This window comes from Pseudonaja textilis, chromosome 2 (assembly GCF_049901715.1).
Source record: "Pseudonaja textilis isolate UNSWEBS1 chromosome 2, rPseTex1.2, whole genome shotgun sequence".
In the NCBI taxonomy this organism is placed as follows: Eukaryota; Metazoa; Chordata; class Lepidosauria; order Squamata; family Elapidae; genus Pseudonaja; species Pseudonaja textilis.
Window position 1 is genome coordinate 237,932,391 of NC_141991.1, and position 17,727 is coordinate 237,950,117.

General features: G+C 36.2%; 1 protein-coding gene across 1 annotated transcript in view; it reads left to right on the plus strand.

Annotated features, from left to right (window-relative positions):
* The window catches only part of CPLANE1 (ciliogenesis and planar polarity effector complex subunit 1), a 58,939-nt gene that overhangs the window by 35,018 nt on the left and 6,194 nt on the right, over positions 1 to 17,727 (plus strand). Inside the window, exons 31-49 of the mRNA XM_087927374.1 lie at positions 445 to 527; positions 1,563 to 1,634; positions 2,484 to 2,658; positions 3,742 to 4,035; positions 4,157 to 4,900; positions 5,058 to 5,221; positions 5,570 to 5,684; positions 6,760 to 6,811; positions 8,055 to 8,183; positions 8,506 to 8,598; positions 9,301 to 9,405; positions 10,318 to 10,418; positions 10,617 to 10,812; positions 11,279 to 11,520; positions 12,123 to 12,216; positions 13,892 to 14,050; positions 14,354 to 14,387; positions 15,485 to 15,616; positions 16,386 to 16,548. Of these exons, the coding sequence (XP_087783500.1) occupies positions 445 to 527; positions 1,563 to 1,634; positions 2,484 to 2,658; positions 3,742 to 4,035; positions 4,157 to 4,900; positions 5,058 to 5,221; positions 5,570 to 5,684; positions 6,760 to 6,811; positions 8,055 to 8,183; positions 8,506 to 8,598; positions 9,301 to 9,405; positions 10,318 to 10,418; positions 10,617 to 10,812; positions 11,279 to 11,520; positions 12,123 to 12,216; positions 13,892 to 14,050; positions 14,354 to 14,387; positions 15,485 to 15,616; positions 16,386 to 16,548 (3,147 nt within the window). The remainder of the gene's footprint in view (positions 1 to 444; positions 528 to 1,562; positions 1,635 to 2,483; positions 2,659 to 3,741; positions 4,036 to 4,156; positions 4,901 to 5,057; positions 5,222 to 5,569; positions 5,685 to 6,759; positions 6,812 to 8,054; positions 8,184 to 8,505; positions 8,599 to 9,300; positions 9,406 to 10,317; positions 10,419 to 10,616; positions 10,813 to 11,278; positions 11,521 to 12,122; positions 12,217 to 13,891; positions 14,051 to 14,353; positions 14,388 to 15,484; positions 15,617 to 16,385; positions 16,549 to 17,727) is intronic.

Sequence of the window (17,727 nt, forward strand, 5' to 3'; positions counted from 1 at the left end):
GTTTTATTGAATAAAATATAGTAATAGATTAGAAACTAACATTTGCAGATATTTTACTTCTGGTCCCTGCTCCATTTTTTCTTAAGTTCTATTTTTTTTTAATTTAGCCCTTATGTAACAGACTGAAAGTGGCCCTTAGTTTTCCCTCCCCCCATCCAAGGTACTCAAGCTATTTTTTTTCAGTTTTGTTAGGTATTAAATCTGTAAAATGACACTGCAAACTACACATTTTAGAAGATACTCATAACCATATTGTATTTTACAATTTATATAATATAATAACCTTGGCTGTATGTCATCGTCACAGGTTAATCATTTAAGAAATTCCAACAATTGGCTGATGATCTAAGTATTAATGGAATAAATAAATAGTAAATTTTAATCATTTTAAAGTAGTGAAATGATAACATGTTAACATATGCTTAAATACTCCTTAAATCACAGCACCTCTCTGAATTAAAAGTAGAATGTCAACAGAATGAACCTTTAATGGAAACATCTGAGGGAAAATGTACAAAATTGGATGGGTGAGAGAAATTAATACTCTGTATATTTATTGGTCTCCATGTTTCATTCTTCGCTTTATTTTTAATTGTTGATTATTATAAGTATGTATAAGAATTTAACCAGCAGGTTATATTATGTCTTAGCTTTGTTCTACATCCAGCAGTAGGAAGCCCTGATCTATACCCACATATTATCTGCTGATATTTGCGGGTTCCCTAAAAAATAATAGTATATAATTTTGATAGCCAAGAGTGCTTTACAGTGAAGTACTTCCGGATTGACATCTTTATTTTCCTGAATCTTCTGGACCCCACATGAATGTAGAAGTAATTCAGGAAGTAAAGATGACTGAAATCTTGCTTTTTACTTTGAAGTGCTCTTAGCTGCTTAGAAAATAAAGAGGTCAGAACAATTATTCTTCCATCTTTGGATTCTGTCCTTTTGTACCTACAGTGTAACATTTATTGACGAGAGCTGTGAATTTTAATATACTATTAAAATGCAATATATTTACATATTAACATAGTATTGATAATATTAATATTCAATATAGTCAAACATATTCAAAAAATGATTCATTGCTCTTTGTTAATTTTATCCTCTTTAAGTTGTTTTTCCATAGCTAATGAAGTTTTTGTAAATGATTTAAATGAATAATTTGTCCTTTGAAAGAAAAGTATATAGGAACTCCCTTTAGAAGTTAACTTTTGTTCACTGAATAGTACTGATTTCCTTTTCTTTTTTTCTTTCTTGAGCAGTTACCTTTTATTATTTCAGCTTAGCATTCGTGTCACTTAGATGTTGATGTTTTGTTGATTTAGTTACTACTGGTTACAGAGACCAGATGTAAACAGTCTAAAGTTGTGCACAGGGTAACAATGTTTGTTTAAAAACAGAGTTTAAAAAAAGCTTACTGCTGTGATAAAGAATGAATAGTAAGTAATACATTTGAAACTTTTAATTAAAATAGTTTAGTTAAAATTCATTCGCATGCATTCAAATTGAGATTCATCATATGTTAAAGATATTACATATTGTTCTCTTTCTATCTCCAGTATTACAGGTGAAGTAGATCCCAGTGATTTCCCCCTTTCATTTTGTTCTGAAAAGCGGGCAGAAACAACTAGGTAAATGTTACTAAATTATTTTCTAAAATTTATGAAATTCTGTCCCTAACCCCATTTCTAGCATTTTACTATTAGTTTAAAAATTTAAAAATCACTATTTCTGAAATTTAATCCATTGTCATTAGTTCACAGTTGCTTATCCTTAGATTTATTTCTGAACTGTCTTGGAAGAACTGGGTAGTCCCAGGAAGACTGGGAGGTAATTTAAATACATGGGAGCGGTGTTGATACTTAATTCCTATTCTTAATGTTTGAATAATAATAATCCCAGACGGAGGAATTTTAAATTGATAGAGTAATTGCTAATTATTGTAATCTCCCTGGAATTGTGGCTGAAGAGGAGAGACTATTTATGAAAGAGTAACTGGAATGTGTATAACTACTTAAAAGAATGTCACTATCACTTTGGAGAGGAGGGGAAAAAAACCTAAATAAGGAGAAATATAAACAAGAAGGAGATATTAGATGTAATGGAACTTTATTGTCTCATGTTCCTCTTGTAATTTTATATCTGGGTTTACCAGTATGCAGCTTCCACAGTTGGACTTTCAAAGCAAACAGACTTTCATATCTTTTGTTATTTAGGGATTGCTCACAATAGCTTTTCAGATAGTCAGATATTCATACGATCCTCTCTAAGTAGTCACTTCCTAAGCAGGAACTATTTATTTTATACTCTTCAACCATTAACAAATTACAATATATCCTAAATGTACAATTTTCCTTGGAGTGGTTTGTCCCCGCTATTTCAGACTCTCTGTGCATCTCTACAGAACTAGATATTTAAGAAAAAAAAGTTTAGACTCCTGGTTTCTCTATCACAGCTGATTTCCCTTTTTATCTCTGCAGTGTAGACATCACTGTTTCAGATGACCAGCCTTCTTTCACAGAGGTGTCAGACATTCCTTCAAATGACACTGGTGTAAAAACAGAGGTGATTGATAGAGAAATGACAGCACAACCACCGAACACTTCAGAGGTTGTTGGGCAAATGCTACAAGATGAAATGTTTAAGCTGATTCAGGTGAAAATATAACATTATGAAAAATATAAGCATATGCCTTAGAACAGAGTTCCCCAACCTTTCTGTGTTGTGGCCTGGAGTGGGGGAAAGGGGATCGTTTTGAGGGAGGGGCAGGCTCATGCACACATGGGTGTGCAAACACCCATTGCTCATGTGAGTGGGCCCACAAACACCTGCAACAACACTCACATGAGTGTGGTCATGAGTGCCCACACAAGTGGAGCTGTGCGTGCACACATGCACGCACACTGTCCAGCTATTCAGGCGTCCTGGTGGCCAAGCCACAGGTTGGAGGCCCCTGCCATAGAATATATTAAATTCATATTTTTTCCGTTTGAAATATTTTCAGCTTGAACTGAACTGTTAAACTCTCACCAAAAGTGTTCCATGGTCATTCCCATCTTATTAGAAATTTTTCAAGTCCAGAAAAGCCTGTTTGAGTTCAGAATGCTTCCAGTAAGTTTAAAATAGCCAACTGCATTAGAAATATATTGACCAATACAGCTCTACTCCTCTATTATTATTCCTCAAAAGTTGGCAAGATAATGGCAGACTAATTTGGTAATGCTTCAAGAATAGTACCATGCTGCTAGTTGAGTTTGAAGCCAGAGTTTCTTTATTCTTCAAACAATCTGTTGACTGCGTAGAGATTAGAGGTATAGCTGCAAGTAAGAATATTTGGAACAATCCTATTTACCCGTGTGTGTATTAGATGTACAACTGGAAGTGTGACAAAGTCTGAATAGTGGAAATGTTTTTAAGGAAGAATAAAATACAATGAAAATTCTACAAACACACTACCCATACTTCAAATATTAGCTAAAACTATGCCTAATGTGGCTATGCAGTAACATACGTGGTATTATTTGGCTCCTAATTTTACTGTCCTTAAAATTATCTCATATTCTTAAATTACTGGTCATTTTTCCATTCTTCAGGTGATAACAATGTGGTTATCAAAGAAGGATAATATTTAGGATTTTACCTGTTTCAGTATGATAACTGCATAGTTGCAAATATGTTCAGTAATAGATTTTAGCTAAGACACATTTTTAGTAAATGTATTCATTTCTTATATTCTAGCTGCAGCAGATTAACTATTTGAGTCTCATGCAAATAGTTGGATTTGCCAACTTGCCGAATACATCACAGCAGATGCAGCAACCTCAACCTTTTCCATTAGGAAGAAACTGGGCTTCAAGCACTGAAGCAAATAATATCCATCAATCTCCCCCCATGCAGCCAGCAGGTGATGTTCAAAAACCTACCGACCATCAAATACCAACTTTGGAAAACAGTTGGAATGTTGGTAAGAAAAATAACAGTTCTCCCGAAGAAAAAAACTTACCTGATCAGAACCAGGATGGAAATAACACGGTGAGTTGCTGAGATTTTTTAAGTTTTAAAGCTCATATCCCATGTTTTTGTTGAATATCATCATCAAGCAGTACTACAATTAAAAAAAAACCCTTACATTGTTATCTTTTGCCTTATTTAGAAATTTGTGCACATGAATGATTCTTCAGCATTACGAGAGAGTCAGTCTGTTGGTGCAAGATTGATGCTACAACTTCAAAGCTCACCTCATCAGAATCCAGCCAGGCCATTCCCTCTGTTATCTGTTTCCCTAAATGCTGAGAAGAAGCCAAAGCTTATTCCATTGGCAAAACCCTTAAATAATACCGAGGGATTTCCTTTGCTTAAGCTAAAAACAAGTTATCAATTCCAGGCACTCAATTTCTGCCCAGTAATTCCCCACAGATCTTCTGGACTATCGTCAGGACCGAGAGAAGCCTGGGGTCCCCCACCTTCTCTGGCACAAAATCCTCCCGGTTTACAGACATCAGAACCCAGAAATGAGACAGGAGCACATCTAAACTTGAACCGTTCTGTTCAAAATATTACAATCCAGGTACAAGAGCAGACAAAGCATTGGGCTGAACCAGTCAAGACAGGGATTTCGAAACAGTTTCCTGTAGATAAATATGGAAAAAAGGAAGATTCAGCACCGTCACAACCCTTCCATGAACATCTAAGGCCAGAAAAACCATTGGTTGACAGCGAAATCAATTCACATCAAGCCTATGGGCATTTTACTGAAATTCCTTTGCTATATCTGAAGACCAGGTCACCATCCAAATGTTCACCAAGTAAATTTACAACAAAAGATACAGATTGCAGAGGATCCCTTGGACAGACAGGATTCCCATTGCTTTATTCTAATTTACCTCCACTAACCAAGGTAATGGTTTTATAAAATATGTGTATTGTTTTAATGCAGATGTCATAACAGCCTTTTCATTTAAGTTCATAAATGAAGTATTTCTCAGCTTGATTTGCTCTCCAAAAATGGAAAGGGAAACTTGAATTGATTATGGTCTCTTTTGTTTGATGAACAGTTTCAGATACCGAAACTCATTCCCCTTCAAGATCTGATTGCATTTGAACAAAGCCAGCATTTTGTTCAGTACCCCCAGCATAAAGAGAATTCCAGGCAGATGCAGTTATTGAAAGCTAATATTAAGCTAAATGAAACAAGACAAGTGAGGAGTAATAAGAAAAGGTAAAAACCAAACCTTAAACCTAAAATCCGATTGCAGTTGCATTAGTTCTTGCACTAAAGAGAGAACTTTTCTTATAAAGTGATAAATACTTTAAATTAAGTGCAATTTCTCCAGACGTTAAGAAAATATTGATTACTTTTCTGTGTGACCCGATTGTTGATACAGCTAGTTCTATTCTTGTATTGTCTCACCAGCTTATTAGATATCTAGCACCATCTTCCTGAATCTATCAGTCTAAGCAAAGCCATCATTCTGCTTTGGAGGCCTTATGCCAGATGAATAGGACTGAGTCTGGAGCATTCTGGGAATTTTTCAAACAACCTATTTCTCTATTATTATCACACTAGACAGAAGAGACGTATTAAAAATCGGCTCAAGGAGAAGGACGAAAAAATGAAAGCCATTGTGACTAATCAACAAGATGATTCTTCTCTTCTTCCTGATGCTGTAAAGCCAACAGAGGCAAGCAATAAGAAAATGTTAATTGATAATTATCTTCATTATATTGTTTGGTTTTAAAGTAAAATATAGGAAAAATAATAGGGTAAAATATAGTAAATATCATCTAGAACTGGCCTAAGTGATATAGTAGTCCACTTTTTTGACATTCATTCATTTTCAAACTGGAACTTTATTAGTGTTTGCTAATGTTCCAGGAACAAAAACTCATTGTCTGCAAAGACAAATTTAATATGATCAATACATAATAGTTCTATGAGTTAACTTTCTGTCATTCTTATTTAATTTAAGAAAGAAGCATCAAATATATCTTGTTAGAATGTAGAAGACTTTCCAAATTGAGAAAACTTTTTTAGCAAGCAGTATTTACATTTGAACATCACAGCTTCATGTATTCCCTTTGTATGGTTTTTGAGTGATGATGCGACTCACAGAAGCAGATTAAATGTGATGGAATGATATGCTATAGAAAATGGTAACTAGGTAATTCATTAATTGAAAAGCATGCAAGTAGTCCTCAGTTAACAGTCACTCATTCGGTAGTTGTTTCAAGTTAACAATAACACTAAATGAGGGGAGGTTATATGACCGATCCTTGAAGTTCAGCCATCCTAGCATCCCTGTGGCCACATGATTGTGATTTAAGTGTTTGGCAAGTGGTTCACATTTATGATTGCAGCATGTTGCAATCAAGCTATCAGAATTTGTGATTCTCCATGATAGTTTCCCCCTAATAAAGTCAATGGGGAAATCAGCAAAGAAAGTTTGAAGTTGCTTGGGTACGTCTTTCCCACCCACATATTCTTCCTGAACTTCCCTAGTTCAGCACCTCTTCTTATTAATTGTTTCAGATTTGAAGGGGTGTGGTGTGTGTGTTTGTATTTTAAATTTTGTGTTTTACTGGTATGTCTGTATCTTAAATCCCGGATTTGATTTATTGGTCTGGGACTGTAATCAAGTCTTGTTTAATCTTCTTGTTCCCCAGCAATATATACTGAAAAATTCTATTAGTATCCTGAAGTATATTACTAACATTAAATCACTTGTGTACATTTAATCATACTTGTTCTTGCTTCAGGAATCCCAAGCTGAATTAAGTGCTGGTCCGTGTGATGCTAATTCATTACTAAGTAAGTTTTTTCAGCAAAATTGTCTTGAAAGATTGAATGTTCTTTCCAGGATGTCACAGTTTTATATTTCTCTTGAATGGGAATGGTTACCTATATAGACTGGGGATGGAATTTCTCACTGGCTGCCCTTAATCTTTGCTCAAATGATTCATGGAAAACTTTCAGAAATCTGTCTTGACCTCTGTATTTAAGGTATTTTTACTGATAGTGTAATTACTGGTAAGAGATGCATTTTCAAACAGGTTCTGGCTTAGAGTTCTACATTTCAATTGTGCTTATAAATTCTACCAATTTCCCCTTAAAGTATGCTAATTACAAGAGCATTGTGGTCACTGGAAGAAGGAACAGAGTAATTGTTTGTTGTTTATGCATGTATTGAATTTATATCCCATTTTTTGTTCATGCATCACCCTAATGCAGACTATAAAACATAAAAATAAATGCAGTACATTGTAATTTAAATCATAGGTTAAATTAAAAATCATCATCATTAGAGTAAGTTCTGTTAATAATTATAAAGCTTGCATCTTCATGAACATGAGGAGTGAAGGCCAACTCTCTTTGTTGATGGGAAGGAAAAATCCTTCCTGTGCTTCTTCAACAAGGAAAAGCAATTCTCTTCTCACCCTCAACTGAGTTGCTTGGACAGAGCAGAGAAATGCAGATTTATTTACTCTTGTAATGGGGATGCATAAAATGTCATCTTAAAATTGGCTGTAATTCCCAGATTTATTGCTATAGCTAAAGTAATTAAATTCCTTTCACAGGCAGTGGGTGGGAAGCTTTTGAGTGATTTAATAGAACATAAATAGAGCCAAGCTTAGGAGGAATTAGCATTTGACAGTAAAGCTTTATCACCTCATGTCTCTTTTTTAATCCATCCCCTCTCTCAGCCTCTCAGCCCGCAAAATTGAGCTTTACTGACTTCAGTGTGCTCCAGAACAATGGTATGTCAGGAAGCGTCAGAAGGGTTGCTCTCAGATCCCATCCACTTGTTTTCAGCATTAGAAAATTAAGGGGGGGAAATGCAGGTGACAAACAAAATTGGTAGGCAGACCTGTAGAGGAAAGAAATTAAACATGGGTACTGTTCTGCTCATATTCTTCATAACTCCCCCCTTGAGCAGATAATTAGATTTTGTCCGCTTTCAGGCAAATGACTGAAGTGACACAATTAACAATAGCTTATGAAATAGTACTTTTGTTCTTGAATTGGATAATAATGTGATCTTCTATTATTTTAGAATCGGATACGTATATTTCTTCAGCAGCGCTACATTACCTGGCTTCTGTAGGAAAAAAGACTGCAGAACTTCAGGACGCTAGCACAAATACAGCAGATCTGCAGAATGCTAGCACAAATACAGACCCCGGTAAAACTCTTGCAAGAAATTATTGTGACTGGTTTCGTAAAGCTTTGAAAATGAAATGGTTTCCCACTGACATAATTTGCATTCTCTAAGAACACAAATGTATGTCCCATTTTCTCAAATAATGTTAAATGGTAGATTGCAAAGTAACAGTTGTATAAGATAAATGCTCATCCAAATGCTGTCATTTCTGCATTTCAAATTTGTTCTGCTCTGCAAAATTATCTAACCTTTCACTCCTGAATTAATGCCTTTATAATAATCAAGCAAGATACATTCTCCTCTTGATTCATCTTGATCTTATGTTTTTCTCATGGGAATAAAGTTCTGAAATCATCTCAGAATATACAAACTGTATCAGAAGAATTAATTGATGAATCTGTTGGGAATCAATCAGTCACTTCTGCATCTGTAACAGGTGTGTTTTCTTTCAAGTTATTTTTGAAGAAGCACAAAATTCTGTGTTTCAGAAAATAAACAAATATTATCATGGTGGGATCCAGAGTTTCAAGACCTGAGTTATGAGCTTTTGCTGACATAAAGGAGAAAAAAAACATTTTTATTGAGTTTTATTCTCCCATTGTTATTTTCTTCTTCGCAAAACTGTCCCCAGGGGAAAATTGAAGAGGGGCTGAAGGAAACCTTATAGGAATTATAAGAAACATGGAACCATATAATTAAATAAAGCCAAAAATGACCAGATCTTCTGAGAGTTCAGAAATTTTGCCCTTGACAAAATTTAGAAATTTAGATTAGAATGCCAAAACTTCACAATATCATGTGAGATCTTGGCGTTGAGATTTTTCTTTTAACTGTTTATTTTGTGAAGTCTGCTGCCTGAGAAAATTCCCAACCTCTGTTTATGGGGAACTGATTGAAACAATCTTCCTGTCTTGGGGTAGCAGATATTTTTAAATAGCCATCAAAGGTAGATAGATTAAACATTCAAGAAACAAGCAACGGTAAATTGATTTTTTTCTGACTTTAAATTTATCCATAAGATACTCAACAATTCCTAGAAAATCTAATTATTCCCAGAAATATCTCTGGTATATGAAAAATGGAATGTTTTATCTGCTACAGTTTTCTGACTTTATATATGTTTTTCTCATCAATCAAGTTGAAAAAACACATCAGGATGTTATAACAGACTCAGAGCAAATAGTTGCTGAAACTAATAAAAATAAGCCAATCATTTCTCCTCCCGCTTCTGCTTCTGAAACAGGTGTGCTTTCTGCTTATCTATTCTGTGAAAATACATTACCAAATTTCACTGTCTTTAAATTTTAAAAAATTGAGGTTATGTACTAGTTTTATAATATTGTGCAAAGGAATATTTTATCCAAAGAATGAGGGGTGACGGTTTTTATTACTAATATCTAATGCTGTCATTGATTTATATGTTACTGTTCTCCTATCTGCATAACTTGTGATCGTTGTACAAAATACAGAGCTCTTAAATATTAATATTAAACATTAAACATGCTCTTAAATTTACATTTAATGACTTGGGCGTGCATATGAATACTAAGCATGCTTAGTATTGTTTGTTTTGTTCCTCCAGTTTAGAACTTAAAATACATGTTTAGAGTTTTCTTTCACTGTTAAGAGAAAATCGGAATACCTGCAGTTGTTATCTTGATTGGACTTTACCAAAGGTTAAGATCATGATGGACAACCTTTTGATAGTTGTAGTCATACCCAATCCCTTTTCTGAGGAGGGTAAAGGTCACCATGGATGAAGCAAGGAAGCAGCTACTCAAGGTTTTCTGGTATTTTTTTCATAAAGTGAGGCTCATTTGTTTTTAAATAAATTTAGCTTAAGGCTCACATCACACTTTTTTTTCTTGTGTGTATGTACCTTATTTTCCGACTTCTAAATGGTAATTAAAGCATGCCATCAACTTTAAGCAACAGTAAGATGCTTCAAGGGCCTTAACAAAAGAGTTTCAGAAAACACATGTGACCTTAGAAGTCAGCTTGCTTACCCTTCATCTGGGTGTTAAAAAAAATCTTGTTCCGCAATAACTTTTTTAGCATTTCAATATTCATCACAATGCTGTTTATCTTTCCAAGTAGTCTTTTCAACTCTCCAAGTTGCTCGGGTGACTTTTAACCATGTTCTTTCCTTCTGCAGAACTGTTGCCTTCTTGCATTCCTCAGACTTTGGCACCAGAGTTGTATTTCAACTTTGACAGCGCAACTACAGAGACACCTTTGCCATCTTCATCTGATTTGGTCAGTCAATGAGAAACATCTCCTGAAAATGCAGCCATATATCTAAACTATTCAGTAAATTGGTCAGTTACAGGAGGAGAGAGGTTCAGTTCTTCAGGGCAGTTTTATAAATATTTAATATAGGTTAAAATTGTTTGCTACCTACAGTTTGGTTTGTTTATATGTTTGTTTGTTTGTTTGTTTTAATATATGGTGTAGGCTGAACAGAGATATATCAGTGTGACCGATATAGAGGCTGGTGATCTTTTCAAGAATTTGCCAGTTGAATCTGAGCCCACTACACAGCCTATTGTCACACAACCTGTGAAGTCTGAATTCCCAGCTTCTACAAAGCTGTATTATCCAGCAGTCTCTGTTACTAGTGTATTACCACTGGATGAATTTGAGAGGCAAGGTAAACATCTACAATTTTTTACCATTTTGTACCATTTGCTTTCAAAATGTACTTAGGGGAATGGGGGTGGGGGTGGGGATCATGTACATGGGTCTCAAACTTGGCAACTTTAGACTTGGGACTTCAACTCCAGAATTGCTCAGCCAGCCATGCTGTCTGGGGAATTCTGGAAGTTGAAGTCCACAAGTCTTACAGTTGCCAAGTTTGGAGACCCCCTGATGTAAAACCTCATACAGGAGTATAACATCTGTATCTCTCTATACTGAGAGCTTGATGGCACTCTGTGAGTAGGCTTTGAAATTTTGTAGATAAATAAAACTTTATTGTGACTTTTAATTAAAATGTCACTTGTTTCAGTGCCGTTGTAACTGAACAGTCACTAAATGAACTGTTGTAAGTTGAGAACTACCTGTAATTGGTTACGTTTGAAAATATTTTGCCCTTTTTGTCTTTGTTTGATTGAAAGAAAAGAGTCTCGAAATAGAACTGCCTGTACTACCACCAAGAATAACAGAAGAAGAAACTTCTGTTGATCATCTTACCTCAAGTCTCCTTTGTGAAGATTTTTCCAGTATTTACACAGGACAGTTGGGTCAAAAGATCAGTAAACAGCATTTTTCTGGAAAACTACAAGAAATGGATAGACAACTATCGTACCTACAAAATTTGGCAGAAAAAATGGAGAAAGAATATAGCACTACTAATTTGGTATATTTCACTTCATATTTTTATTTTAAACCTTTCTCCCCTTGGTAATAGGATTTATCTTTAAATAGATTGCAGTTATATGTACTTTCAACTGGAGGGAAAATCACATATCTTCGATATGATACAAGATTTCTGGTTGGTAGTGAGTTGCCTAGAAAATGTTGTGTGAAAGTTAGGGATGTATATGAATTTACTGTGACTGAAAAAAATACTTCACTGATCAATAATCAGTTTAATTTTAATGAAAAAAAATTAGATGCAAACCAATATATAAAGTGTAGAATTTAATTACTATTTTTATTGTGAGGACAGAGATACACAACACTAATAAACTGTAGTAAACTCAGTGTTAAAAGTATAGATATACTTTCTAATTTATAAAAGAAACTTCTGCAGATGTGAACAAAAATCAGCAAAGAAGAGAGGGGTTTTTTAATATTAGCAGCCACAGTTGTATTTTTTTCAATGTATTTGGGTTAATCTTAAGCTTGTGCATTAACTGAAATGGAAAAGAAATGCTCAGAAAAGAGCATATATTATAATATTCTTTATATCCAGATGTAGGTGAGAGGTGATAAATATCACGTATCTCTTTTTTACAGTTAGGAGAAACAGCAAAAGATGTCAGTCTGATACCTGAGGAAGAAGAAGATGACATATTGTTCTTTGCACCAGGTGTTCAGCTTTGCAAAGCAGGTGAGTTTACTAATGGAGGGTTGGGTTGAAGATACTATGGCTGTATGGCAATTAGATATAGAAGAGAATAGATGATTCAGAATATTGCTTTACATGATAGGAACACATAGAAGAGATTTAGTAGATATATAGGGAAGAAGAAAAGTCTGATCTTAGCAATAGCACTTAGACTTATATAACACTTCACAGTGCTTTCCAGCCCTCTCTAAGCAGTTTACAAAGTCAGCAGATTTCCCCCAACAATCTGGGTCCTCATTTTATCCACCTCGGAAGGATGGAAGGCTGAGTCAGCTTTAAGCCTAGTGGAATTTGAACTGCCAGATTGCAGGCAGGCAGCAGGCAGCAGAGTTAGCCTGTAGTACTGCATTCTAACCACTGAGCCATTGCGGCCTAGGTTGCAATGGGGATCAGAATTTCCATCACTAAGCAGCACAATCATGAATCACAATGTCATTTGACTGCATCACTTAGTAAAGGCAATTTGTGCAGTCCTGGTTGCCAACATAACCCAAGGATAACATGGGATCTTAAGTTCACATGATTGCAATTTATAATTTTCTAGAGGCTTCCCAATTGACTTTGCTTATAGAAACCAGCAGGGAATGTCAGAAATCACTGTCATGTGACTGTGGCTTGTTACAATCAAATAGTCCCCTTATTGTGAGCAAGTGATTGTAGGGATGTTGCAACAGATGGAACTCGAAGGACCAGTCATAACAACCATTTGTTCAGCACCATCATGCCTTTGAACGGTCGCTAAACAAATGATCATAATCCCAGAACAGATTTTAAAGATCAAAGCCAGAACTGGAACTGAACATGGGAATTTGCAATGGAAATTTATTAATTCTGGTTATAATGTTACTTCCAACTCCAACCAGCAGTCTTATAACCCTGTTTTGGACCACAAACATTTGGGAACCTACCAATGGAAGATAAGTGTGGCCAAGTTGCTTTCATCTTGAATGCCTGATTGACATAACAGCTGTGTCAACTCATAAAACATTCCTATGCCTGTTTTAGTAGTTGCCAAAAAAAGGGGGGAGGAAGAAAATCTGGAAGAGCAGTTGAAAGCGAAAGTACATTCCAACTCGTTATCTTTAAAAGATTGCAGCTAAAATACCAGAGTTTTTGCCCAAGAATGTGAATGATGATACCCAGCCCCTGAACGTGCTCAATTGGAGAATCTGGTTTATGAGACACCCAGGGGGGAGGGGGGAAACAGGGTCATAGGTGACTGTAAATTACAGAGTTGGCTTGCTGTCAGGATTCCAGCAATCGCTCTAATTAAATCATGATTCTCGAGCCAAATTTCAAAAAACTTCAAAGGATTCATTAGAGGCGCCATAGTGTATTTTGAAATTTGGCTCGAGAATCATGATTTAATTAGAGCGATTGCTGGAATCCTGACAAGCTGCGGTTGATAAGAGTCGCTATGCTGCTGAAATCTCTTGGATTTTTTTAAAATGATGCTATGGTATCAGTAAGCATTCCCTGAGTTTTAAAGCAATATCACTCCTTTACTGCCCATCAACGCACATGCCATAATAAATCTGCACTCAATTCTTGGTTGTACTTGCTGAAGAGGAACATAGCTTCTATCCTGAATGTTGCATAACTTTTTATATTGCATTCCTTTTAACTTTGGTTTCACTCTGTTCTTCTGTTAAACTAGAACGTTATTCAACTCGTGCAAGGGTGGAGAATTTTACAGAGGAAAAAGACTTCTTAGAAGAAGAATCTTCCCCAAAGGATTTCATCGCCTTAAAAACACCTTCTGTTTCACCTTCAGTATCTGCTGCAAATCACCCCAGGGTCAACAAGTTGTTTTCTGGTACTACTCTTTCTTGGCTTTGGTATTTTTTTGACAATTTTGTAAACATCTTTTTAGTTGTTTATAGAATATGTTGTTTGCTAGTACTGTGTCCATATTTTTACATTAAATTCAATCAGAATAGAGCTGGAAGTGATCTTTGAGCTTTTATAGCACCATTGCACCATAAGGAAGTCTCAGTCAGCATCCCATAACATGGTTTGACTTGAAAGGAAATACTATTTTGATGACTAATATTTTAATTAATTTTATTGATAAACCAGGCTAAAACTTAGTGATGATTTTTGTTTTTGTTTTTAACAGATATTAGTTTTAAAACGGAAGAACAAGATGAGAGGTATGTATGAGAAAATATTTCAGAAGCATTTACTGAAATGGGGAGTCATGTTGAAGGTCTTTCCTACCACTTCAGTATACCAGGTTTGAAAATAGATTCTATCCTCTACTTAGTGGCAGATTTCAAAATTATGGGAAGAAGTTATTTTATGTTGGTTATAGAGTACTTAAGTTTTTATTGAAGAGCCAAATTTGACTTAAAGGTTTTCCTTAGGATACAACCACTCATTTAGCAACCATACAAAGATTAGGATGGCACTGAATGAGGGGGTCCTGTAGTCAGTTGAAAGCATTTCCAGGGGTCATCGGATCATGATCTGAATGCTCAGTGCGCAACTCAGGATCATGGTATTGTAGCAAGCCATGGTCATGTCATAATTTTGTAACATTTTTCCAACTTTCCACAATCAAAAGCAATGGAGAAGCTGATGGATAATCAGAAATTACTCCCACCACTTTTTCATTCACCTGCACATTAGAGGCCTGCCAGAAGCAGCCCTTATACTTCTCCTGTCCAGTATGGCCTGCTGTCTCTCTCCCACTGCCGCTTCCCCAGCAAGGCCTAGAGAGTGGCAGAACAGGTTCTGCTGCCTTGCTGAGCTCACCGTATCCATCACAGGGCCGTGCTTTTGCCTATCCCCGGATTCCAGGTCAGCAGTGTAAGGAAGAAGGTGGCAGTGTCAGGTGGGGGTGGTGGGGTGCCAAGTAGGCCACAGTGACAGGCAGGGCAGCTGAAAAGACAGAGGAAATAGACATATGGGGGAGCTGAAGTCCACGCACTGGTTGTAGATACAGGCTGGTTGCCAAGAACCTGAATTCTGATCATGTGACTGATGGGGCGCTGTAACAACCATCGGTTCCGTGCCTTGCAAGTTAGAATGATAACTGAATGAATAGACATTAAGCAAGGATGATTTGCAATGTGAGAAAATGATTAAAATCCATCTTTTGCCTACACTTGTATGTTCATAGCATCTGTCCTTATATTTCAGCTATTGTTTTATGTGAAGGTTTAGAAGTGCTGTTATGTTATTTGATCTGTGTATTTTTAAAAGTAGCTTTCCAGTTGGCATCAATTTAATTAGTATTTTTCAATAGATGTTCAGAAGATCGCCTTCAAATCAGTGGCTTGAGTGATGTTTTGGACATCATTAATGATCTTATAGCGGAGAATGGTGTTTCTCCTTCAGAGCTGGGCCTTACAGAAATTCAAGCTCAAAAAATGGCCAGGTAGTGTTACATTGATACTTTTAATAACTTTGATCTATATACTGATGATGCTGTGTTGCAAATGTAAGGTTGTATGATGCATCCAGGAGTATAGACCTGATAAACAGTAGTTGTTTGGGGGTAAGGGCAAAATACAGGAAGTAGATGAATTTACTATCTGTAGTCATTTTTGTTATTTACACATTTTTTAAAAAATTTTATTTATTTACTTGATTTGTCAATCGCTTACAAGATAATAGGTATAAGTATAAACATAGTTATGAATACATGAAATGGATACATATAAGAAAAATAAAAGAAACAATAGGACAGGGACAGTAGGCACGATGGTGCGCTTATGCACGCCCCCTACAGACCTTTTAGGAAGGGGGTGAGGTCAATAGTGGATAGTTTAAGGTTAAAGTTTTTGGGGTTTGGGGAAGAAACCACAGAGTCAGATAGAGTATTCCAGACATTGACCACTCGGTTGCTGAAGTCGTATTTCCTGCAATCAAGTTTGGTGTGATAAACCTTGAGTTTGTATCTATTGTGTGCTCTTGCATTGTTATGGTTGAAGCTGAAGTATTCATTGACAGGTAGGACATTGCAATGTATGATTTTATATACTATACTTATATCGGACCGAAGGCGGCTCGGTTCTTGTTTTCTAGGTCTGGAATTTCGAGTCTGGTGGCATAAGGTATCCTGCAAGGAGCAGAGGAGTGGAGAACTCTTCCTGTGAAATATTTCTGGACTTTCTCAACTGTGCTAATTAACTTTGTTATTTCAGTCTTTCAAATATACCACGTAAGCAGACGTATACGGCTGAGAAGGATAAAAAAGAGTTACATGCTTGGATGAAAAGAAAACGAAAAGAAAGACTTGCCGAATATATGCAAACACTGTCTGAAAAACGGGCAAAAGAGCACAATCCGTTCCATCTGAGAAAGATGGTAAGGCTATTTGCATTGAATTGGTAAAGTACAGTAAAAGGAGAAATTTTATCAATATGAATCTCTGTTCTAAATTTGTATTTCTAAATCTGGATGGCCACCTCTTCAGAAAGATGGCATATCAATTATAAAATCAAGTGTGGGAAGAAATATGAATATGCATAATAATAACAATTCTAGAATATAAATCCCTTTTTAAAAAATTACAGTGTTCCACTGAAAATTTCTAGCCTCCAGCCACCATTTTTATTTATTTCTACATAATATGCCTGGATCTCATGTAGACTCAGATACTTCAAAGGAAAAAGATGGATGGAGACCGCAAGGCATAATTTTGTTATGCGATGCATCCAGCTGTCATAAACAAGCAAGCAAAAAGACCTGCATGGGACCTGTCTGGTTAGCTGGTTAAATAAGTAAAAGAAATCAAAAAATAGAAATAGTATAAAAAGCCATGGGAAGGGTGCCCTAGAGAGGGGAAAGTCATGGAAGGGTATTAAAAAAACCCAACCTGAGCTATGGGGACTGGGGGTGGGGAGACAGTGTAGCAGATATCCAGGAAAGTAGGAAGAAAGGAATCAGAGATGAAGCATAGATGGAAGATTGAAGGGCGTGTAACACTCCTATGTGTAGAGAAATGTTGATTCCACCATCTTTGATCACCTTCCTCACAGCAGTTAATTTTGGTGGCATCTGAGATATGGATATACCTTAAAAATCCAAACCGAACATACCACCCTCCAAAAAAGTGAAGAGTTCTCGTTCAGCCAGAGTATAATATTGCTACATTATTCCTCAAAGTTTAGTGAGAGGCAGCCCAAGTGCTACGGAGTCCAGCGCCCAAGTTAACCTTGTGCCCAGGCATTTCTTATAGTGGAGGTTGATGGCTCTTTTTGCTCAAGCAGAGAGGAAAGGGGATATTTCCCATGGATGTCTCCATTCTCAAAGGCCACAGTCTTCTAGCTCAGGGGTCTCCAACCTTGACAACTTTAAGACTTGTGGACTTCAACTCCCAGAATTCCTCAGCCAGCAAAACTGGCTGAGGAATTCTGGGAGTTGAAGTCCACAAGTCTTAAAGTTGCCAAGGTTGGAGACCCTGAATCTAGCTACTTCTGAGAAGAGGGGAACATCAATTTCTCCCCTTCCATTTGCCAAAGAAGAAACCATAAGTCACAAGAA